Source organism: Herpailurus yagouaroundi, unplaced genomic scaffold (assembly GCF_014898765.1).
Source record: "Herpailurus yagouaroundi ecotype Mexico unplaced genomic scaffold, PumYag 67641, whole genome shotgun sequence".
Taxonomy (NCBI): domain Eukaryota; kingdom Metazoa; phylum Chordata; class Mammalia; order Carnivora; family Felidae; genus Herpailurus; species Herpailurus yagouaroundi.
In genome coordinates, this window is record NW_024420442.1 from 7051442 (window position 1) to 7075731 (window position 24290).

Genomic DNA, 24290 nt, shown 5'->3' on the forward strand with positions numbered 1-24290 from the left:
ATTAAGATTTCACTAAGCTTTCCACTAATGTCCTTTTTCATTTGCAGTGTCCAGTCTAGAATAACACATTACATTTAGTTGTCATATCTCCTTAGTCTCCTCCAATATGTCACAATTTGTCAGTCTTTGTATTTCATGACCTTGCTAATTTTGAAAATCAGGTATTTTGTAGAATGTCCCTCAATCTGAGTTTGTTTGATGTGATGTTTTCTCATGATTGAAAACTTGATTTCTCTGGGGTTATGAGTTTTTGGAAAGAATAGCATCGAAGTGAAGTACACATCTCATTGCATCATATCAGAGGGTGTGTGATTTCACTATGACTTATCTCTGGTGATGTTAATTCTGATTACTTTGTTAAATTACTCTCTTCTGGGTCTTTTCACTGTGAAGTTACTATTTTCCCCTTTCCACACTCTATTCTTTGGAATTGAGCCATTAAGTCAAAGCCCACATTCAAGCAGTGGAGAATTATGCTCTCCCTCCTTTAGGGTAGAGTATCTACATAATGTATTTCAAAATCTTTTACGTGGGAGATTTGTCCCTTCTCCCCCATTTATATATTTATTCAATAATTTATTTATATCAGTATGGACTCATGCAAAGTGGAAAATGCAAGTTTGAAAAGAGGTGATACTATTTACTGCAGAGATAATACTATATTGTTTGTGAATAAATACATATTTATAAATGCATCCACAAGAACATATACACGAATCTCGGGTTACTTCTGGAAAGAGAAGGAGGAAGCAAAACAGGGAGAAAATGTGATAGAGGAGAGCTTTAAAAATTTCTTAAATGTCTTCAAAGGATCTAAAGCAGGTATGCAAGGTGTTCACAAAAGTTTTAAATTGACCACTTCCTAGTTGTGTGGGCTTGGGCAAATTACTTAAATTTAGGAGCCCCAGTATCTTCATTTGTAAAAGGGGATAATAATTATAACTATAATTCATGGAGTTGTTTTGAGGATTAAATGAGGTAATACAGGGGCATCTGGGTGGCTCAGTCAGTTAGTCTGACTTTGGCTCAGGTCATGATCTCACGACTTGTGAGTTTGAGCCCCAAATCAGTCTCTGTGCTAACAGCTCAGAGCCTGGAGCCTGCTTCAGATTCTGTGTCTCCCTCTCTCTCTGCCCCACCCCCACTCACGCTGTGTGTGTGTGTGTGTGTGTGTGTGTGTGTCTGTCTGTCTGTCTGTCTCAAAAATAAATGAACATTAAATTTTTAAAAATTTAAATGAGGTAATACATATAATTTGTTTTTGCATAGTCACCATGTGAACATTCCTTAAAACACATCTATTATTCTGACTGACCAGCAAGAAAGTATCAAAAGCATTGTTCAGCTGTGGGTGAGTAGGCACAAATGGAAACAGGTGCATTCCAGAGATAGGACATAGCGCACTTCAAAGCAGTAGCACCCGTAGGGGCCCAGGGCAGGCTGCCCCAAAATGTGCCACATGACATATTGACTATTTTGAATTAAGGCTACTTTTTAAATAACTTTTCGAATGTCTATTTTTGAGAGACAGAGCATGAGTAGGGGAGGGGCAGAGAGAGGGAGACACAGAATCTGAAACAGGCTCCGAATTCTGAACTGTCAGCACAGAACCTGACACGGGGGCTTGAACTCACAAACCGGGAGATTGTGACAGGAACTGAAGTTGGACGCTTAACCGACTGAGCCACCCAGGCGCCCCTGAATTAAGGCTACTTAAAAAATAGCCTACACAAGAACGACACTCAGAACCTCCTCTTTCTCCTTGAAAGCGGGACATAAATCTCTCAGGTGACAGGTCCCCTCCCGACACCAGGAAGTAGAGACTTTTTTTTTTTAATGTAATTTATTGTCAAGTTAGCTAACATACAGTGTATACAGTGTCCTCTTGGCTTTGGGAATAGATTGCCATGATTCATCGCTTACATGTAACACCCAGTGAGCATCCCAAGTGCCCTCTGCAATGCCCATCACCCATTTTCCCCTTCCCCCCTGCACCCTCCATTAACCCTCAGTTTGTTCTCTGTATTTAAGAGTCTCTTTAAGGTTTATCACCAGAGGGAGGGAATCTAGAGGAGAAGTCTATATAAACAAACCTTGTTACTTTTTACTAATTTGCTACTTTAGCCCACATTCCATTTAAAATTCATTACTCATTCAAGCTCCTGAACACACGTCTTCTCTGTCCTGTCAATTCGTCACAGATTTAATGTCTCTTTGTCTAAAATGGATAAAACCTTCCTGCCTTGGTCATTTCTTTGGGTCTCAATGCTTTGGGTGTCAATTTCATTGTTGGGTCTCCATGCACATGTAATGAAACTTTGCTTTTTTTTCTCCTGTTGATCTGTCTCATGTCAGTTTAATTCTTAGTCCAGCTAGAAGAAGCATAGAGGAACATTCCTCCCCTTCACATCTCTGATGAGGGCACAGTCTGAGCACGCCCTTGGGCAGAGAGAACAGGGGAGCAATGTCTGCTCTGTTGGGTACAGGGTCTGTTTCCCCTGCAGGGTTTGTACGACTCTGTGCTTACGAGGGTGGTTTGCAATGAGCGGCCTCACCTAGCGCAAGGCACTGTATGATCTAGCTTCTTCCAAACTCTGGTCCCAAATTTTCAGAGAATGGGGTGACACCTCCGGAGGGCGGTCAGTTGTCTTCTTCTCCACTGCCTTGTGAGAACAGGACAACAGTGGGGTGTGGAACCCAGGCGTTGGCAGGCTTTGTGAAATCACCCTTCTCTCTTCTCAGCCTTGAGGCAGGTCTGGAAGGATAACTGATTTCTCTATCAGTGGCTTTACAGGACTGTCCTTTTCAAGTTAGGAAGACTTGCATAAAGTCCTACTCGCTTTCCCTGTTCCTTTCTAATAGCAAAATGTAGTCAACTGAGCAAGGCTAAAAAAGATTATGGAAAAATCACAGGGATGCCTTAAGTGACATTTCAAAAAGAGGCTGTGGGATGGTGTGGGCTTGGGCTCATCCATACCACCCTCGCTGGTGAAAAACAGAAGTTGACCTTACCTCTTCCTGTTTATTCAATCATCAGCTATCACCTGTTGACCTTTAGGTATCCAGTGCCCTTGAAAGTCTCCTCCTTGCCATCAGATCAAAACCAGAACAGTAGTCATTTTACACTGTGGCCTACATGCACTTATATTAATGATATACATGTATTTTGGAGGTGGTGGTATCGGTAAGCTATTTCTAAGAACTGCTGGGGCAAAAGGACCTATCAATTTCCTCCAAGTGTAGCCCAGTGATTTTTCTCAAAGGCAGTGTCCCCATTCTTTCTGTACCAGTCAGTCTATGCCTGACCTGAGAGAGACAGCTGCTCACAGATCTGCCACCCTGTTGGTTCTTCCCCTTCTGCTTCAGCCCCTACCTTCTGCCCCACTTTCAGACTCTCGGGTCCTAGGGGATTAAGAGTCCATAGTCTTCGTTTCACACCAAGACACTTGGCTGATGACTCACCTGTCCTCGCCCTCCCTTCCAAGTGTGGTGATCCAAGCATGACTTGCCAGCCAGTTAGTCCCCTGGAGCTCAATGTCCCAGAGTCCCCATCACTTCCTTGAGTTTTCCAGGGCACCCTGGAATGCGAGCAGATGTCAGAGCTCGTGTGTATGGGTGTGTTTGTAATGGAAGTGGGGGTGGAAGGACTTAAAGTTGCGAATGACGCCAGTGAAAATGTTCAGCGGTGATGTTACTTACGGATACTTGAGAACGAACAAGAAGAAAGGAAATACAAAAATCCAGTTTGTCTGCATAGAATACATTTATGAGATCTGCTTACTCTTCGTGGCTGATTTTACCATACGTACGGTAATAACTACGAAATGTTGTCAATATGGGTTAGATAAAATTGTACGTTAGAATTACTTGCAATGTGACACTGTGTTCAGCTCTGCTCACACTGTGTTGATTATCTACTATGGTTTCCTACCCCTGTATTCTGCTCATGTGGGAAAAAAAAATTCAGGAAATGTCTCTAGTATTTCTGAGGTTAGCTGCCCAGGTGCCTCCTCTTTTCCCTTTTGGCATCTGCTGGGCAGCTATATTGCAGAGGTCACTGTGGGTACAAAGTGGCAGAAAAGAAAGCAAATGTAATAAAAGGTGTAAATTTTCCTAAAGCAGTATAAAACTGTTCCTCAGTACTCAGCACATATAGCTTATATTTACTGTATATGCTTTTTCTCTATTCTATTTACCACCTTTGATTCTTAGGAGATTAAATCTGCACAAGCGTAGATACATACTAATATGATGAATTTTAAATGTTATTTTCCTTCCTTTATCATCAATGATTATCATTTAGAGTTGTTATGAAGCCTTTGTGACAGAGGTTATACTAAAATTGAAAGTATATGAACTTACTGAAAATCATGTAAAAATTAGCTATGTTTTTAATGTGGTTTCTCAGATTGATTAATTTATGCAATTGAATTGTTCTACTCTCTTGTAAACATATATTCACACTTTGCAAACTTGCACACCTGCAAAGTAAAGTGTGGTGGCATTTGCGATATTATCATTGTTTCATCAAGGATGATAGGTTACTTTTTTTTTATTTTAGAGAGAGTGAGAGAGTGCTTGTGCAAGCAGGGGAGAGGCAGAGGGAGAAAGAGAGAGAGAAAGGATCTTAAGCAGGCTCCATGCTCAGTGTCGAGCCTGATGTGGGACTCGATCCCACGATCCTGGGACTATGACTTGAGCCAAAACCGGGACTTGGATGCTCAACCAACTGAGCCACCCAAGTGCCCCTCGTGTTAATTTTCAAATCTCACTTTATAAGCTATTATATATCATCTTCCCATTTTAATACAGTGGAAATTGATTCCACAAAGGTCTTGAAGATCCAAAGTATCTTAAATTTAATAATAATAATTTCAAAACAACTTGGCATTTATGAAGTGTTGTTGCGTTAATTTAAAAATAGTTCCAAGTTGTTATAAAGTTTAACATTGTATGAAAGCACTTCCTCAAAACATAGCTGTTTTGGAGATGGTGAATTTTTTTCCCTTAGGGATGTGTGTGTCTCTTAAAAAAATTACTTTTCTTTGGATTGAAACCATGGCAAGGATCTCGCCTTATAGGTTTCAGTCTGCATTTTAGTCAGGATTGTACGAATCATGGATTAGTTTTTGTTTCTCCCACTTTCTTTCCTTCTCCCCTATCTTTCAGGATTCCGTTGTCCCCTCCCTTTGCATTTATAAGCACTAGTGTGTACCTGGAACCATGTTAAGTGCTAGGAGTTCAGAAATGAAAGCATACGGTCTTTGTTCTGAAGGAACTGTCTAGTTGATGAGAAAGAAGAATAAAAAAACTAATTACAGAATTGGTCCTGGAGTGGTCAGGTAAGGCTTCCTGGAGGAGGTAATGGTTGCATGATGATGAATGAGAGATGACAAGGAGATGAAACTAATCTTATTTGGAACGTTCATGTTTTTTTGGCTATGATAGCATTCTTTATTAAAAAAAAAAATGGGAGAGTAGAAAATTCCAAGGCTCCATCCCTCCATCAACGAGCTGGCAAAAACGGTCAGCGTCAACTTTTATAGAACTCTGGAGTCTAGTTGAAAATTTCCAACAACCGGGGCAAAACCTAATGACAGAAGCAGGTGCATTGCAGCAAGAGAGTTTGCTGTTTTAAATGATCTACTTCCCCTTCTCCGCATACCAGCCCGGGGGTGGCCATGAAGACAGCAGCCTGTACTTCTGGTGCAGGCTGCCAAGTGCCCGAGGGAGCAATACAGACCTTATTCCCACCGAACTGTGATTGTGGATTTCCATCTGTCTGGTGACTCCCTGAAGAACTGGTGCACGAGGGGATTGCCTTCGTTTGCCCGACACAGAGTGTTTCCAGGTCTGGGACAGCTTCCCAGATGGCACTTGGCAAAAAGCACTTAAAGGCAAAAGAATTGGCCATAGCAGCCCGGGGAAAGGGATCGCAGTCAGGATAAGCAAGAGACAGATCAAAAAGCCTGGGAAGAGAGTGGGAAAGGGGGCATGCGGGGAAACGGGGGCTTTTTTTGAGCGAGAGAGAGGGAGAAAGAGAGAGCGAAAGAGCAAGCATGAGTGGGGGAGGAGCAGAGGGAGGGAGAGAGAGAGAGGCCTAAGCAGGCTCCGCCCTCAGCACAGAGCCCCATCTCACATCCTCGGGGTCATGACCTGAGCCGAAATCAAGAGTCAGACCCTTTACCGACTGAGCCACCCATGTGACCAATACTGGAAGCCTACTCAGAAAGGGCCTAATCCTCAGAGAAGATCCCAAACTTTCCCCTCCAGCTGACCTTCAGGCTCTGTACAAGCGGGAAGCAAGGGTGAAGGCAGTGTTGTGAAGGGCCCGGCTAAGGATCGAAGGAGTGTTGCAACACAGAGGCAATCTTCAAAGAGTGGGGGAGCTTTTAAACTTCTGTAAAAAGATATTTTGGGGCTTCAGGTGTTTATACTCTGTCAATACATTAGCTTGCCGCTGAGCTAAAGGAACACAGACCTCAGTGGCCATGTAACAGAAAGAAAAAGAAACTTCTAGAAAAGTAACTAAAACAACTTCAAACAAGTAGCCACAACAAACAAAACAAAGAAAACTGGAGTTAATTTTTGTACATGGGCTGAGGTAATAGTCTACCTTCATTCTTTCACATGTGGACATCCAGTTATATCAGAGCAACTTGTTGGAGACTTACTGCCTCCTCATTGAATGGTTTTGGCACCTTGTCAAAAATCAGTTGACCCTAGATGCATGGGTTTATTTCTGAACTCTCAATTCTATCACAGTGTGCCAGTACCACTCTGTTTTGATCCTCTAACCTTGTGTAGTAAGTTTTGAAATCAGGAAAAAAGGAATTCTCCAACTTTATGTATTTTTGTATTTATTTAAAGTTTATTTATTTATTTTGACAGAGAGAGAGAGAGCTCAAGCCAGGGAGGGGCAGAGAGAAAGGGAGAGAGAGAATCCTAAGTAGGTTCCATGCTGACAGCACGGAGCCTGACGCAGGGCTCGATCCCATGAACCCTGAGACCATGACATGAGCCGAGAACAAGAGTCAGACACTTAACCAGCTGAGTCACCCAGGTGCCCCTAATTTTCTTTTCAAAGATTATTTTGGCTGTTAGGGCCTCTTGCCCATGTTATTTTGGGGTCAGCTTTGACATTTTTTTTTTTAATTTTTTTTTCAACGTTTTATTTATTTTTGGGACAGAGAGAGACAGAGCATGAACGGGGGAGGGGCAGAGAGAGAGGGAGACACAGAATCGGAAACAGGCTCCAGGCTCTGAGCCATCAGCCCAGAGCCCGACGCGGGGCTCGAACTCACGGACCGCGAGATCGTGACCTGGCTGAAGTCGGACGCTTAACCGACTGCGCCACCCAGGTGCCCCAGCTTTGACATTTCTGCAAAAGAAAAAGGCAGGGGTTTTAATGGGGATTTCATTGAATCTGTAGATCAGTTTGGAGAGTGTTGCTATCTTAATAGTATGATATCTTCCAATTTGTGAGCACAAGACATCTTTCTATGTATTTAGGTTTTCTTCAACTAATTAAAACTTTTTTAACGTTTCTTTATTTTTGAGAGCTAGAGACAAAGGGTGAGTGGGGGAGGGGCAGAAAAAAAGGGAGACAGAATCTGAAGCAGGCTCCAGGCTCTGAGCTGTCAGCACAGAGCCCGATGCGGGGCTTGAACCCACCACACGTGAGATCATGACGTGAGCTGAAGTCAAATGCTTAACCGACTGAGCCACCCAGGCACCCCTTTTTAACTACTTTCAATAATGTTTTGTAGTTTTCAGGGTATATGCCTTGTACCTCTTTGGTTAAATGTATTCCTAAGTATTTTAGTGTTTTGATGCTATTGAAAATGGACTTATTTTCTTAATTTTTCTGGAGATGGAATTGCTAGTATACAGAAATACCGCTAATTTTTATATGTTGATCCTGTATGCTACTACTTTGATGAATTTATTAGTTTTGGTAACTTTCTGGTGGATTATTGGGGAATTTTCATATAGAAGATCATGCCCTCTATAAAGAGAGAGAGTTTTACTCATTCCTTTCTAATTTGGATGTGTTTTAGTTCTTTTTCTTGACTAATTGCTCTGGCTAGAAGTTCTAGGACAATGTTGAACAGCAGTGGTGAAAGTGGCATTCTTGTCTGCTCCTGATCTTAGTGGGGAAGTTTGAGTCTTTCACCCTTAAGTGTAACGTTAGCTATTGATTTTTCATAAATGCCCTTTTTCAGGTTGAGGAACTTCCTATCTATTTTGCTTTTTGAGACATTTTTCTCGTGAAAATCTGTTGTATTTTTTTTAATGCTTTTTTGTGTATCTATTAGTTGATCACATGGGGTTTTTCCTTCATTCTAGTAATGTAGTGTATTACATTGATTGATTTTCACTTATTGAGCCACCTTTGTTTTCCAGAGATAAATCTCATATGGGGGATTGACCATTTTGAAACATAGGATATATCCTTTTTTATGTTTTAACAGTTTTTGTCTTAAAGTCTTTGTCTGATGTTTGGAGAGCCACTCTAGCTCTCAGTTGGTTACTGTTTGCATGGAATAGCCTTTTCCATCTTTTTATTATCAAGCAAGTTTGTATCTTTGAGTCTAAAATGAATCTCTTGTATCCTGTTTAAAAAAATATTATCTCTTCTGTCAATGTCTGCCTGTTAATTACACACTATTTGCATTTATTATAATTACTGATAAGGAAGGGCTTCTGGCATTTTGCCATTTGCTTTCTTTCTTTCTTTCTTTCTTTTGAAAGAAAGCGTGAGCAGGGGAGGGGTAGAGAGAGAGGGAAAGAGAGAATCTTAAGCAGGCTCAGCACTGTCAGCCCGGAGCCCAATGCAGGGCTCGAACTCATAAACCTCGAGATCCTGACCTGAGCCACAATCAAGTCGGACACTGAACCAACTGAGCCACCCAGGTGCCCTTTGCCATTTTTTTCTAATATGTCTTATAGCTCCCTCTACCCCAATTCCTGCACTACTGCCTGCTTTTATGTTTCATTGATTCCTTTTTTTGTAAGAATTTTTATTTCCTTCTCATTTCCTTTTCTGCATACTGTTTATTTTCTTGGTGTTTGCTCTGGGATTGCAATTAAGATGTTAATTTATACCAGTATATTTTAAATTTTTTTTTTCAACGTTTATTTATTTTTGGGACAGAGAGAGACAGAGCATGAACGGGGGAGGGGCAGAGAGAGAGGGAGACACAGAATCAGAAACAGGCTCCAGGCTCTGAGCCATCAGCCCAGAGCCCGATGCGGGGCTCGAACTCACGGACCGTGAGATCGTGACCTGGTTGAAGTCGGACGCTTAACCGACTGCGCCACCCAGGCGCCCCTATACCAGTATATTTTAGATTAAATACGAACTTAATTTCAAGTAGTATACAAAATCTTTCATTCTAGCTTATACTGTTATTGCCACAAATCACATCTTTGCAGATTTGTATTGTTTTATGCAGCCATCTCTTTCTGAACTTTTGTTTTGAGAGAGCGTGCCCACGCACACAGGCGCCCGAGTTGGGCAGGGGAAGAGGACGAGGGAGAGAGAGAATCCCAAGCAGGTTCCGTGCTGTCGGCGCAGAGCCCAACCCCGGGCTCGGGGCTGGATCTCATGACTGCGTATCATCATCTGAGCTGAAATCAAGAGTTCCGCGCTTAGCGGACTGAGCCGCCCAGACACCCTATGCGGTCATCTTTAAAATCCTGTATTTTAAAAAAGAGTTTCAAAATGCATGAATACTATTTTTGTACTTAATTTTAGCACGTGCTTTATTTCTTTGTGTGGGTTCCAGTTACCACTCGGTGCAGCTTAAGGCACTTCTTCAGCATTTCTTGTAGGGAAGACCCAGATTATGAGGGGAACATTTACTCTAAAAGTGGAAGAGAGACACTCTCCGAGAACCGTCCGAGGACCGTCCATCAGGTGAACACGAGAGTGAATTTATAGGGCAAGTTCAGAGCATTCATGGTTCAATCGCTGGATTTTCTTGAGGACGGGGACTCTAAGTTCATCGTTCAGAATGACGAGGGAAGGATACAGTGTGACTGACTGTCGAAGGTTTGAAGGGGTACCGAAGAGTTATGGGCCAGAGAACCGAGGTAAGAATAGAACGGCGCCCATCGAGGCAACCCTGCCACCCGACTAGGAATTCATTCCACGATGCTGGGTATCGTCCCGAGGTTCTTAGAAACAAATTCTAACCCAGGCTCACGGCAGCGCCCCGTGCAGCCATCCAGCCTATTCGCCCTCTACAGGGCGCTCTTCAGAGGGAGGCGGATCCCAGCAGGCCTTGCAGGGTGATTCAGGCGTCGTCATCTCTGTGACGTGTAACACCCTCGCCCGGTGGGGCTGGCGCGGTGAGGGCGTCCGTTTTACTCTCTGTGAGGAAAGTGAGGCGGTGAGGGAGGAGAGGCTGAGAAGGAGGCCGGGACTGGAAAAGGACTGCGGTAGAACCGACCGGGGACGTGAGGGGTGGGCCTTTACGGGCGGCGGCAGGGGCAGCATTCCCTGCGAGACGGTTAGTTATCTAGGCTCGCGGCCGTCAGTTAACTAGGCCGCAGCAGCCATGGCGGTCGACTTTGGGGACCACGCCAGCGGGTTCCGCCACACCGAGGTGATCAGGTTCATCAACAACGAAGTCCTCGTGAACGGCGGTGGGCCGGATTTCTACGCGGCCTTGCGCTCGCTGCCCTGGGACGAGGTAGAGGAGCGGCTTCGGACGGTCCTGGCCGACCCGCAGGTGCCGCGCGCCATGAAGAGGGCCTGTGCGTGGAGCGCGCTCGCCTTGAGCGTGCGCGTGGGAGCCAGGCAGCGGGAGCAGCAGGAGCGCCAGGTCTCGCGGCTGCAGAACCAAGTAGACGAGGGCGAGACGACTACCTGGGCCCTGGCCTCCGAGCTGCAGCGGCTGCGCGGGGAGCGCGAGTCGGCGGTCGCACAGCTGAGCTCCACACAGGCCACCCTGCGGCAGACTCTGGTCGAGTGTGACGTGCTTCGTGGGTGGCTGCTCCAGGTGGAGAGGGCCTCCCGGGTCGTGCCGCTGGCCCGCGAGAGAGTGCCTGGGCCTCCGGCCGAGCCACTTGGGACCGTAGCATGGCCCCTGAATGCAGATGTGGTGGCCAGGGAGCTGCGCAGCAGGCTGTATTTTGAGGCCCGGGTGCCGGCCCCGGTGTCTGTCCTTTACGTGCCGGGACCCCCAGGTCCCTGGGCTCAGGCCGTACAGCCCGCTCTGCCAGTGCCCGTGCGGTACTTGCTTCCGTTCCGTGCCCCGTTCCCCGTGGGATTCCCCGTCTTGCCACCTCTGCCGCCAGTAGTAGTCATGGATGCAGAAGCTGCAGTAGTTCCACATCAGATGCCTCCTCTGGGGATCGGGCCACCTGGTCCACGTGCTGCAGTGGGCTACCAAGAGGGGATGGTCCCACGGTGGGACCAGAGGAGCTGCAGCCAGGCGGAAGGTCCTGCGATCCTCCAGAGTGCAGTCCCCCTGAGGGACATCAGAAGCCTTAGCCAAGAAGGTCCGCAGAGGCCTCAGGGGACGGTTCCTGTCAGAGATAGCTGGAGCCAGAGCCAGAGCCAGGAAGAAGATCCAGAGAACACCCAAGAAGTGGTCCCCCTTGGGGATAGCTGGAGCCACAGCCAGCAAGAAGATCCAGAGAGAGCCCAGGGGACGGTTCCTATCGGCGAGAGCAGGAGCCACAACCAGGAGGAAGGTCCAGAGAGGGCCCATGGGGTGGTTCCTGCTGGGGACAGCCAGAGCCAGAGCCAGGAAGAAGGTCCAGAGTGGGCCAAAGGAATGGCCACCCTTGGGGATGGCTGGAGCCAGAGCCAGGAAGACCGTGCAAAGAGGGCCTGGGGGATGGTTCCCGTCGGGGAGAGCTGGAGCCATAGCCAGCAAGAAGATCAAGAGGTGCTCCGGGGGGTGGTCCCCCTTGGGGAGAGCTGGACCCAGAGTCAGCGAGAAGGTCCAGAGAACCCCCAAGGAATGGTCACCCTTTGGGGTAGCTGGAGCCAGAGCCGGGAAGAAGGTCCAGGGTGGGCCCAAGGAATGGTTCCTGTTGGGGATAGCTGGAGCCACAGCCAAGAAGAAGATCGAGAGATGCCCCAGGGGGTGGTACTTCTTAGGGACAGTTGGAGCCTCAGCCAGGAGGATGTTCTAGAGAGGCCTCAGGGGATGGTCTCCTTTGGGGATAGCTGGAGCCAGAGCCGGAAAGAGGGTTCGGAGAGGCCTCGGGGGGTGGTACTCCTTAAAGATAACCAGGGCCAGAGCCAGGAAGAAGGTCCAGAGAATCCTCAGGAGATGGTTCCCTTTGGGGATATTTGGAGTCTCAGCCAGGAAGAAGGGCCAGCAAAGGCCCAGGGGATGGTCCCCTTTGGGGGTATCTGGGGCCTCAGCCAGGAAGAAGGTTCGGGGCGATCCCAGGAGATGGTTACCTTTGGTGCCAGCAGGATGAATAGCTGGGAAGAAGATCCAGAGAGGCCCCAGGAGATGGGGGCCAGTGGGAGACACAACCAGGAAGAAGATCCAAAGAGGCCTCAAGTGATGGTGCCCCTGGGGGCCAGTAGGGACCACAGCCAGGAAGAAGGTCCAAAAAGACCCCAAGGGATGGCCCCCCTTGTTGCCAGCAGAAGCAGTAGCCACGAAGAAGATCCAGAGAGGCCTCAGGAGATGCTCTCCTTGGGGGCCAGCGGGAACTACAGCCAAGAAGAAGGTCCAAGAAAACCCCAGGGGTCGGGGGACAGAAGACGCCATAGCCAGCAAGAAAGTCCAAAGAGGTACCCCCCGGGGTTTAGGAGGAGCCACAGCCTGGAAGAAGGTCTACAGAGCCCCCAGGCGACCCCCCAGGGGGACAGCTGGAGCTGTGGTGTGAGGGAAAGCCCAATGAAACAGCAGCCTCAGGGGCAGAAGGCCAAGCAACCAAATGGGAAAAAAACTCTGGGTTTCCTGCACCAGGAGAAGTCTGCCTCAGGCTGCGGCCTAGAGCGTTGGGAGTGCCCATGGTGTAAAGCCATGAATTTTTCATGGCGCATGGCCTGCTGTAAGTGCAAGGAAGGCTGTGTGGAAGTTGAGAGTGGAGACCCGGACCCAGGACCAACTCACTGATTTGAGAAAGGTAAGTAAGAATGAAAACGAAAGAAAAGACCAATTTCATAAGCCCAAAGAAAAACCAATTTCATAAGACCCTCTTCTGACCAAAAAGTAACTTATTTACCTCACAGAAAATTTGCAAACCAAAATTAGTGTAGAGAGAATTAAAACAAACCATTATTCTAGTACCCAAAGTAACAACCTTTTATCATTGTGGGTACTACATACACACATAAATGCAAATGTATTTATATACTTTTTAAAATTTACTTGAACAAAGACTGCTTTTGAGTATCATATTCTTTAAAAAGGAACTTCTCCTAATTGCACTGACATTCACAGGTGGTGGATTCTGAATGGCTGATGCCGATTGGTGGACACCCTGGAGAAGCTGAAGTCTTGGAGCCTTGCCCCGCCCTCCCCTCCACTCTCTTCTGTTTTCTTATTCACATCCATTTTTCGGAAAGTGCTGTGTCTTTGGCTGGGAACAGCCATGTCTTTTTCGAGTTATAACTATACTGAGTTTCAGGAGCACTGCTTTTCCTTGGAAATGCTATTTATCCTTTGTACATGGCTACAGTGTTCATGTTTGCTCCTGGTTTTTATTTTATAGGTGAGGGCCTGTTTTTGTGTCTCCGAGCCCCACAGAAATTGTTTGTTGCTGAAGAAGCTGAACCTGTCCCATTAGAAGATCTTCTAAGAGTTTAAAGAAATCACACTTGATTCCTGCTGACCTGCACCTCATCGAGACCCCCGTTGGCTGGAGCGGAGAGGAGTGAGAGGAAGTCGGGGAAGAGGAGATCCTTCGGCGCTCCTTAAGGCGGAGAGGAGGGCAAAATGATTTTGTTAGAATTTAATTTCTCTGTTGGGACAAGGAATTAATTTGGAAGAGTTGGGGGGTGTTGTGGTGTTAAGTTCTGTAAGTGATAGCAAATTTGATAGATAACATTTAATTCATTACACAAATCGTTATTGTCTGGTATGTGTTAAGAGCTAGACTTATATGTTAATATCTGGTGCACACATTTTAACTTGATTTGATGAGTTTGGTTAGATACCAGGAGAGAGCCTAACTTGGGATACAAATTACATGAGGACTTCTTTGCCTTGCATAGAGAGTGGCTTTCAGGTAAGCCCAATTGACATAATTTCCAGATATTTTTGTAGTTCTGGGGGTAACAGCAGAGACTTTCATGACAGGACTTGAGTCACCAAATTGCTCATCTCATTGTTCCCAGGTGAGACAAGTGAGCAGCGGCCAAGATCAGGAAAGTGGCTTCATGAAAGTATGGGCAGGACATTTCTGATAACTGTGCTGGTTTCTTCCTTTGAGAGGAACAACTATCCTTCTGGTTGCCTGAAAGACGGCTGAGTCACTTAGAGAAAGACAGTGCCTGGGGGAGTGTCGGCTACACACTCAAGCCCTCAGCTTTGGGCCACCGCCATCCCAAGCCCCTTTCCAGTGAAGAGTGGATGAAGAACAAAATGGATTCCGAGGGCAGACATCGTGCCATGGACGGTGCTTCTCTCGGGAAGGCTAACTGGATTAAAAAAGAACTGCACCAACATTTTTGGGAGCGCCCCCGGGCCCCTTCTCTTCCATTGGCTGTCCGCTCCCCGGGGGTGGGAAGTTCGACGGTCTCCAGTCTGAACAAAAGGTGTTCTTGAGTTCCCCCCGGGAAATCCCGGCCCACCAAGCTCAAACTCTTGTCAGAGGTTTCTGATCATAACAATAAAGAGCGTGCACCAAGCCTGCCGCGTCTCCTGGGTCCTGTGTCTCCTCGGGGCAGGCAGTTGAAACCTGCATCTTCCCACGGTCCCACCGAAGTGAGGGAAAGTTCGATCCCATAGACTATTAGGGGGCCTCTCCTCTTCCAGCCGGTCAGCCAAGAATGGGAGGAGGAGGAACGTCCCTGAGGCCTTCAGTCCACTGTGATCGTCCCTGCGCCTCTCACTGTCCGCGTCCTCTCACAGTCCCCTGAAGGCGGGCCTCTCTGCTGCTCCTGGGCCCGTGGGGCACTAGAGGCGAGGTGGAGAGGGGGCTTCTGTGTGGGCCGGGAGCCCGAACGCCTGTGTCCAGGCTCCCCATGTGCACCAAGAAGCCATTTCCCCGAGGCCCCGTCTCCTAGACGTCCGACGAGCAGAAATTTCCCTTCTGCGTCTCTGTCCCGCAAGGCACCGTCCCCTCCCTCCTGTGCATAATCCCATCGAGGTGCCCAGGATTCCGGAAAACAGCCAGGTTCTGGCAGAGATGTTCCCAGAGGCAAACAGAGTGGAGCCTGGCTGCCTGCTTGGTATAGGGACAGGGAAGGGGCAGAGAACCGATCCTACCCCGCCAGCTTTTTCTCGCCCCTCGGTCCCGATGACCGGCAGGCCTTGCGTACTAGAAGGGAGCCCTGGGGAGGAAGAGAACCGTCCAGGACATCAACCCAGAGCTAGGTTTCCTGGGTTACGGGCTGGTTTTGTGATACTCTTGTGTGTGCTCATAGCTCCCTGGGATTTGGGGAGGATGGGACACAGGTGGGACTTGGGAGTTTTCCAGAAAAATCTGTTTTGATGTAATAGGTTATTCCAGATGTCACTACAGTTGCTTCATTTATGGTTTCAAATGGACTCTGTTGTTTGTTGGCATGCCTTTAGGTCTGCATGAAAGCAAACTCACCCTGTGCATAGCTTTTACATAGTTTAATCTTATCACAGTCTTTCAGGGTTGACTTTTTCCAAAACAACCTGAATCATTAACGTTGTCAAATCACTACTTTTTTCTGGGCTGGGTACACACACAAAAAAGGTAGCAGGTTTCTGAGGCCAGAACCTGGGCTTTGGAGTTAGAGAGACCTGAGTTCAGATACTTGCTCTGCTATTCACTAGCTGTGTGATGTTAAACAAGTTACTGGACTTCTCTGAGCCCTCAACAAGTGGTTGTTCCTTTCCCTACCCTCAGGGTTCTGCTCTGGATGCTGTGGTAACGAGTACAAGAGATTATTAATGATGCCAAGAGCTACCACTGAGTACTTCCTATGTGCCAGACACTCTAAGCACATTACCCCTTTTAGTGACTGTAAGGTATGAATAGGTACCCATATTGATAGTTCTTCAAGGAGCACCTGGGTGGCTCAGTTGGTTAAGCGTCTGACTTCGGCTCAGGTCATGATCTCACAGTCCGTGGGCTGGAGCCCCACGTTGGGCTCTGTGCTGACAGCTCGGAGCCTGGAGCCTGCTTCGGATTCTGTGTCTCCTTCTCTTTGTGCCCCTCCCCTGCTCACACTCTGTCTCTCTCTCTCGAAAATAAGTAAGCATTAAAAAAAAATAGTTTTTCAAAGTGAGTAGTATTACCCCCATTTTACAGATATGGCAACTCCATACCCAAATTTGGGATTTTGTGAAGCCTGGCTTCAAAATGAAATTTTACTTGTTCTAATGTCTGTGCTTTTTCCATTATTGTACCCTAACATTTTACTCTAATATATTTGCACGTTAGCCTGGATCGTCAATGCCTAAATCCAATGAAATGATGGTAATGGAGAGACTCGGAAGCATAGTGGCGGTCTGGTGGTCATGGTCATGCTGTTCTTTTGGAATTTCTCAAGCTTTGTGATGTGACCGCCTAGGCTGCTGCCAGTGAGTAGGACCATTTATTATCTCATGACTGCAAGACAGAGAGGGGGTGGTGGTGGCAACTTCGGTAGTGGAAGCGATTTGTATTTGATTCAGCAGACCAGCCTCATGAAAAGTTTGTATAGAGCCGAGTTCAGTACTGTTAAGATAGAGCCCATCTTGACTGCTTACCTGAAGTCTGTCTGAATTCCTTAGTTTTTGTTTTAAGTGGGTAAGGTGCCAGCCGTAACAGTCTAATATATCTGCATGTATACTTTTCAGCGACGAAGTAGGGGGAAAGGAGACTTCAAAAGCTTCAGATTTGTGTTGCAAAACGGAGAGTAGAATGGATGTGTTCTAGATCGTGGTACCAAATCTATGACAGAGTGGCAAAGAAATACATCATTTCCTTACCCCATGCTTTGTAAAGTCTCAACGCCGAACGGCAGTGGGTTCATAGTCTGTGGTGCAGTGTGTTTCTCACTTCTAGCATGTGATAGAGTGAGTGTGTCCACTGGAACTAAGCTTCACATAAACTTAAGGATACCGAAACAATCCTGGCCTAGGACCGTGTGAGGTTGCTGTTGAACAGATTTTTCTCGTGGACTGTGTTTGTTCTTTGGCACTTAAGGCTGGTGTCCAAGACCACAATGAAATAGGCAGAGGAAGTGCTGCCATACCGGGTACCTATACCCCCGAGGGACCTAGTACAATTCCTTGAGTACAACTTCCTTTATGGTTCACACTAGATACACTCAATGAACCGAAGAATCCCTCCAGTAAGGTCAGATCCTGGCCCATCTAGCCCAACTTCTCTGGGGCCTAAAATGATTGTGAAAAAAGCATCCTACCCTCCCTACTGTCAACTCTAGAGGCAAGAAATGCCAGTAGGAATCCCTAGCTGCTTTTTCTTACTTTATACATCAAGCAAACAGTGCACATGCAGAGAACGCTTCCTGTGCACTGGGCACAGCGTTAGGCAACGTGGAAGTCCTTATTACTGCCCTCTACAATCTCCTGTTCTATTAGAAGAAGTGAGACAAATCTACACCAAACAGTAGTTATCAGCCTTTTCATCAATTGTCACATCATATTTTCTGACCTGTAGATGTCAGTTTTCAAAAGGTTCTGTGTATCAAACAGCACTATTTAACAAATGATTATTTTCTCACTTAAAATTAAGAAAGCACGTATCTCTCTAAGGTTCCCTCGCACAAACTTGATATAATTCCAACTAAAAGTGGTCATTTGTCATTTACGTTTAGGATTTTTGTGAGGATTCAGTGAATATTACTATTACCATTATTATTACATGCAGCCTGCTCACGGGTGAATGGACCATTTTACTAGGCTCTCTCTAATCCTGACAATACCTCAGAACCCATCATTACTACCTTCTTAAGCTTCTGTGAACTCTATCACGTGCTTCTATGAGCGCACATTAGGAACAATCTGTGTAGAAAGCTAGTAGTTTTAATACATGTTAAATACCGGTAAGTGTTAAAGGATTTTTTAAAAAAAATACAAGTTGAGTGTGTATCATTTTGGGTTACAGACCTTCCAGGGTAGCTGGATGGTTTCAAATTGTCCCCCCAGTCAACAGAAACAGTTGCTGAGAAAGTTAACTTTGTTTTACTTGGAAATAATATGCAGTGTTACAGCTCTACTTGTGACATTTGCTCGCTCTTCGTCTTTTACGTTTCTATCTCCTATTTTAGGTTTGATTCTTCATTCTACACTACCTTACAAAAATTATTGCACACAGGGCAGAAACCTGTGATTACTTTTGTGTTTTAAAAAAAGCGTTTAACTTTACCCCAGTGTTTATAAGATGATGGCAAACAGATCTCTGAGGGTTTTGCCTGTAAGTAGAAGTTTTAGGATATTTAGTCCCATTTATTTTTTGCTTGATATATATTCACTTTGTTAATTTCAGTGGCCATATTGGTTCCAGGAAAGAAAAGGACAGAGCAAGTATTGAAAATTTCATACCTTGGAGCGCCTGGCTGGCTCAGTCAGTGGAGCTTGTGACTCTTGATCTCAGGGTTATGACTTTAAGCCCCACATTGGGTGTAGAGATTACTTAAAAATAAAATTTAAAAAAAAAAGAAAATTTCATAACTTTACCACTACAATTCCTGATATTGTCCAGTTTTGAAACTTCAGAACATATATGACATGCTTTGGAAAAGACCCCTACTATTGAACTCCCCACTGATCGATGTTTCTAGCATTTTTTCATGAAATATTTATTCCTGGGAAGGAAAAGAAAAATGATGCCAGTGTTGCATCTGTAACTACAAAATGCGTTCAGAAATCGACCATTAGCTGTTTGGCTTACTGGGTTATAATATTTCCTTCGCCAAATTTTGGTGTTCATGGTGGATAGATCAAAGTGGCCGTCCATGTTTCAAAAACATCAGAGGTTTCTTTAAAAATGTTTAAAACATGTATAGGCAAAACAACAGTCTCTTGTACTTTAACCTTTAGGTTTAAGCTCTTGTGGCAGAACTTTATTTTTGAGCTTCCAAGAAAGAGAACAGATTTTTAGAAGAAAAGCTGGAGCCTCCTTTACAATGAAGTGATATTTTCTTGCATTGCTATCATACCCAGAGTGCTCCCACTCAGGATGAAGGGAGGTAGAAAGAAGATTCAGTCATGATCCAAAGGCAACTGGGTTGATGAAACCAGAAGGGCTACATGATGATTTTTTTTTTTTTTTTTGGTCTGTCAAGTGCCAAGGTGTGTGATGTGAAGTGGTGTTTCTATAAAGCAAAATGAGGCAGACCACAGGATAGATGTTGGTAAGCAATGGATGTGAAAGAAGGCAGTGTCAGAAATGATGTACTCCTTTGAGAAAGCAAGAAACCACATTCTCTGCAGAGGGTCCTCTCCACGAAGGTGCTAAGTAGGTCAGGCACTCTGTCAGGATCTGGATGGACCAGGAGGAATATACCACTGTAGGTTCTAGTCACATCACATATGTTATTTCATTTTATCTTCATGGGGAAAGATAATTAATGCCTGGCAAAGAGTGGCCTTCATTTGGTTGAGTAAAAGGAGAAAAAGGCAAATTGGGCAATGAGACCTTATACGTGCATCCAGGCCCGCCCAGGATAGAAGACGCCCAGGCCACTCAGTGTTCTTTTACTTTACTTTCATTTTTTAAAGTTCTTGTTTAAAAAATTTTTTTTAGTGTTTAGTATTTATTTTTGAGAGTGAGAGAGAGCATAAGCAGCAGAGGGGCAGAGAGAGAGGGAGACACAGAATCTGAAGCAGGTTCCAGGCTCTGAGCTGTGAGCACAGAGCCCGACGTGGGGCTTGAACCCACGAACCGTGAGATCATGATCCGAGCCAAAGTCAGACAATAACCGACTGAGCCACCCAGGCACCACTAAGTTTTTATTTCAATTCCAGTATAGTTAACACACAGTGCTATATTAGTTTTGGGTGTACAATATAGTGATTCAGTGTTCTATTACTTTATATGAGTAAGCTGATGATCTAGACAGGCCCGGACGGATAGACCTTGACTCTGTAAGAGCCTTTCAAAACATACTAATCAATGAGGCCCAGGCTAAAACAGTGTACCTGATCTCATAAAGCATATAGATGGACAGAGACATGCTACAAGTCAGGGCATGAGAACAGTTGACACTGGAGAGGTATAAGAATATTCTAGGAGTCGGGGCACCTAGGTGGCTCAGTTGGTTAAGCGTCTGACTCTTGATTTCAGCTCAGGTCATGATCTCACGGTTTGTGAGATCGAGCCCCACATTGGGCTTTGTGCTGACAGTGTGGAGTCTGCTTGGGATTCTCTGTCTCTCCTCTCCCTCTGCCCCTCCCTCTCAAAATAAATAAATAAACATAAAAAAAAAGAATATTCTAGAAGTCAAATACAGTTGCTAGATAGGAGAATGAAGCCTGACCAATTCAGTGCAATGACCTCAGAATTAAGGTTGGGAGGCAGAAGAGGATATCGGTGAAACACACAGGCTCAGAAGTCAGCAGCCTGTATTCAATTCTCAGGCCCGACACTGACCAGTTCTTTGTGCCACATTGAGCAGGCTACCTAGGCTCTTGAGTTTTGGCTTCTCCGTTGGTAAAATGGAGGTAATAATTAATAATAATAATAATAATTAATTTGCTTCATAGGGCTGTTGATAGAAATAAATGAGATAATGCATGCAAAGTGCTTAGCAGGAATGCCTAGAATGTAGTATGTGGTTAGCAAATCCTAGCTATTAATCCTATTAATCCAAGAATGAGACCTCAGAAGCAGGCAAGAATTTCAGCTTGAATTAGGAAGCATCCTCTAAGTCACGAAGGAGGTAAAAGTAGGACACGTACAAGGAAGCATACATAGCAGACAGAAAGATCAAGAACTTGCTGTCTCAAGTAGGTTGTGCAGGTTTAGCATATAAGTGGAGTTCGATGCCCCACTGCTGTTCCCCTAGAGCCCCCTCCTTTCCTCCTATTACAGCTCTTCTTTCTAACCTAAATACCTACCACGGTGTCTGTCACACAGTAAATGGCCATGATGCTGGTTGAAAGAATAAACATACTTAAAATAGGCTTAAACACACCCACCCCTGTCTCTGGCTTCTCACTTACAAAACAAAAGGGCATTTGAAAAATTAGCCTCGTAGATAAACTCAGATATTATCAAAAGGAGGTGCTCTTTGCAAGACATTTTTTTTTTCGCTTTCTCATTTTTGTAAAGGAAGTGAATTTTAGTAAGTGCAGAGAGAATGTGTAAACTCACCACAGGTGCCAAATCATAACACTGTCACAGGAGAATTCACACCTATAGATGAGCTAGTTGAAGAACAAAGTTAGTTTTGAAAGGTTAGAGAAGAAGATGTTGAAATGTCAGATCCACTCTATAAAACTGACCACCCTTGGCATCATCCTTTTCATCTACCTGGGTTTGAGAAAAGCCCAGGACATTTGAAATGAAGACAATTAGCACCTCAGACAGGGCATCCACATGCAAAATCCTGTCACCTCTCAGAGACCTCAGGAGGTGACAAGTTTAGATACAAGACACTTTCAACCTTGGCTGACAGTTTGTCAATGCTCTTATATTTGACTTAAATGGCATCTATATTTTAAAAGGTGGTAGTTTGCTTTAAACTGTGAAGCTCTCTTCCTCTACCTCATGATTTTTATTTCTTAGGTCGTTGCAAAAACAACAAGAACAAAAATCTTTCCTCTGTTGGGTGAGATCTGAGGAAATAGCTCTTGCTTCTTGCACACAAATGAGCTCAGTCCATTTCCCTTCGGTTTCTCTCTCAAAAGTACTCTTGGCTTTTGTTAAAAACACAGAATGTGAAAGCTGGAAGTGGCCCTAAGGGTCATCTGGTTCAAGTCCATTTGACAAATGGAGAAAGTGAGGTTCAGAAAGAGAAAAGTGATTTAGCGGTAAAACATGGAGTATAATTTGTCTTTCATAGTTGCTGGATTAATCCTCCTTGCAACTTATTTTGCCGTTCCAAAGGTGGGCCAGAGGCACGTACAACCAAGTGTGTGTGTGTGTGTGTGTGTGTGTGTGTGTGTGTGTGTGTGTATTTCTCTCTTATTTTCTTGAGAGCACTAATTTCATTCATTCACTCACTCAACAAATATATTTAAGTATCTAAAATGTCCTCGATGGCAGGAGGAGGGGTTCCTGGCTGGCTCAGTCGGTAGAACATGCAATTCCTCATCTCAGGGTTGGGAGATCGAGCCCCATATTGGGCATATAGTTTAATTTATAAATAAATAAATAAAACAGATTAAAAACATAAAAAATAAAGTGTTCCAGACAGAGGATACAGTGGTGGTGAATAAGGTACACAAAATCCTGCCATCACGGACCCTACATTCTAGCTCAGGAGGTAGGCAACAAGAAATTAATCAGATAATTCTGCTTCTAAGTGGATTAAGCTTGTATTTGGGGCCCATTCATCCTCACTGTTTCTCTGTTGGTGCCTCCACTATCTCCATTGCTCCCCTCTCTCATTCCCCCCCCCCTTTCCTCTCTCGTGGGTATGGTGAGAGAGAGAAAGAAGAGAGCCATTTAAGACCCTCCTTCTCTACACTTTCAAGCTCTCAGCGTGAAGTTCGGAATTTGCTAAAGTCAGGTTCAGTAATGGTGTAGCACTAGAGTGAAGATGTCAGTATTTTTCATCAACACCGCAGTAGTGGGCTGGCCCAGCTGTCAGCTTGCCGGCGAGATGACAACGAGGTACTGGATGTGAGAGTTGTATTATTACCTTATAATTTATCTGTTCTTTTTTTATATGATTTTAGTTGTGCTGAGCCCCATCGTACCTGGCTGCTTTGACAGGTGTGCTATTTTAGCAACACAGAACAAAACAGAGAACGAAAAGAAGAATGCATGGTACGCTTTTGCTGTCAGATCCAGGTTGCTCTGTTCCTAAGTTTGTGGATGATTTGTTCAGGGTTGTTCAGAGACAAAACAAAGCAAAACTTGGGTTTCATTTTTACCCGTGTGACGCCACGTTAGCACAGTTCACCTCACAGGTGGGCTGCTGGCCATATGGACTGAATGAGGGCCTGGCTCCCCTGTCCTATCTCCTCCTTTCGTGTTCAAAATTCCACCATCGTGATGAACTCTGAACTAATCATTTGCCAGCTCAAAATATAAAGAGTTCAGGGTGGGTTAACTTCTCGAGGCCTTAACATTGGTGTATGCGTTCACATATTAGATCGATTTCTTCCTTGACCCGAAGCATGAAGAAGGGTGAGAAGTGGACTTGACCATAAACAAGTGAGGCAGAAAGATGAGGAGCCAATCCTGGCTCAATACCCCAGAGCTATCCCCAAATATCATCTTGAATGCTGTTTTATTTTCTTTGTTTATTCTTGGTGTTGTAAGAGGCTTATGCTTACACTTCATCTACTAAGGTTGATGGATTCTAAGGTTGGGTATGCTCCAATCAAGGAGAGTCACGAGGTGCCTGGCTGGCTCAGTCGCTAGGACATGCGACTCTTGATCTCAGGTCGTGAGTTTGAGCCCCATGTCGGTGGGTAGAGCTTACTTAAAAAAAAGAAAAGAAAAGAAAAGAAAAAGCTGAGTCACTACTAGCTGCCACTGAAATCTCAGAGGATTGTTCTCAAACCTAGCGGGTGGCAGACAAAAGTCTGGCTTTGGTACAAGGCAGCCCCATGCACCTGATCCATTAGTAGGGCATGTGAGGATTTAAAAATTGTTCTCTCAACCTTGAGCTCACGGCCTCGCCACATTCACAAGGAACTAGGAGCTGAAGTTGTGGAAGAGATACAACAGACACATGACTTCAGTTATTTAAATTCCAACTGTACAAGTATTTTACATAATCAAAAGGAAAAATGGAGAAGGCCATCCAGTTTCAAGCATTAAACAAAGTCTTATCCCAGTGAAAAAGGAGGAAGTTTGGGGGAAATACTACTTAACAGCATGTTTTAAAATAGAAGCGATGCCTTATTTCGGAGAAGGAAATTCTCTGAAAGGTTGAAAGGTTTTAAGAAATGAATGATAGTTTAGCATCAACTGAGGAAAAAACATACTCTGTTGACAACAGAGGATACAATAATAAACACTTGCAATACAATTTAAAACAAGTT

General features: G+C 45.1%; 1 protein-coding gene and 1 long non-coding RNA gene across 2 annotated transcripts; both read left to right on the top strand.

Moving 5' to 3' along the window:
- Positions 1 to 9701: 9701 nt before the first annotated feature.
- Positions 9702 to 13097, top strand: TEX13D (TEX13 family member D). The gene has a single exon (XM_040467984.1). The coding sequence runs from the start codon at positions 10566 to 10568 to the stop codon at positions 13095 to 13097; it is 2532 nt and encodes an 843-aa protein (XP_040323918.1). The 5' UTR covers positions 9702 to 10565.
- A 553-nt stretch (positions 13098 to 13650) lies between these two features.
- LOC121025395 (uncharacterized) lies at positions 13651 to 14830 on the top strand. Its single transcript, XR_005788031.1, has 2 exons — positions 13651 to 14211; positions 14321 to 14830. It is a non-coding gene; the product is annotated as an uncharacterized LOC121025395 (long non-coding RNA).
- Positions 14831 to 24290: the final 9460 nt, after the last annotated feature.

Excerpts from the sequence above, each read along its gene's own strand:
- TEX13D (XM_040467984.1), top strand. The coding sequence starts at position 10,566 with ATGGCGGTCGACTTTGGGGACCACGCCAGCGGGTTCCGCCACACCGAG.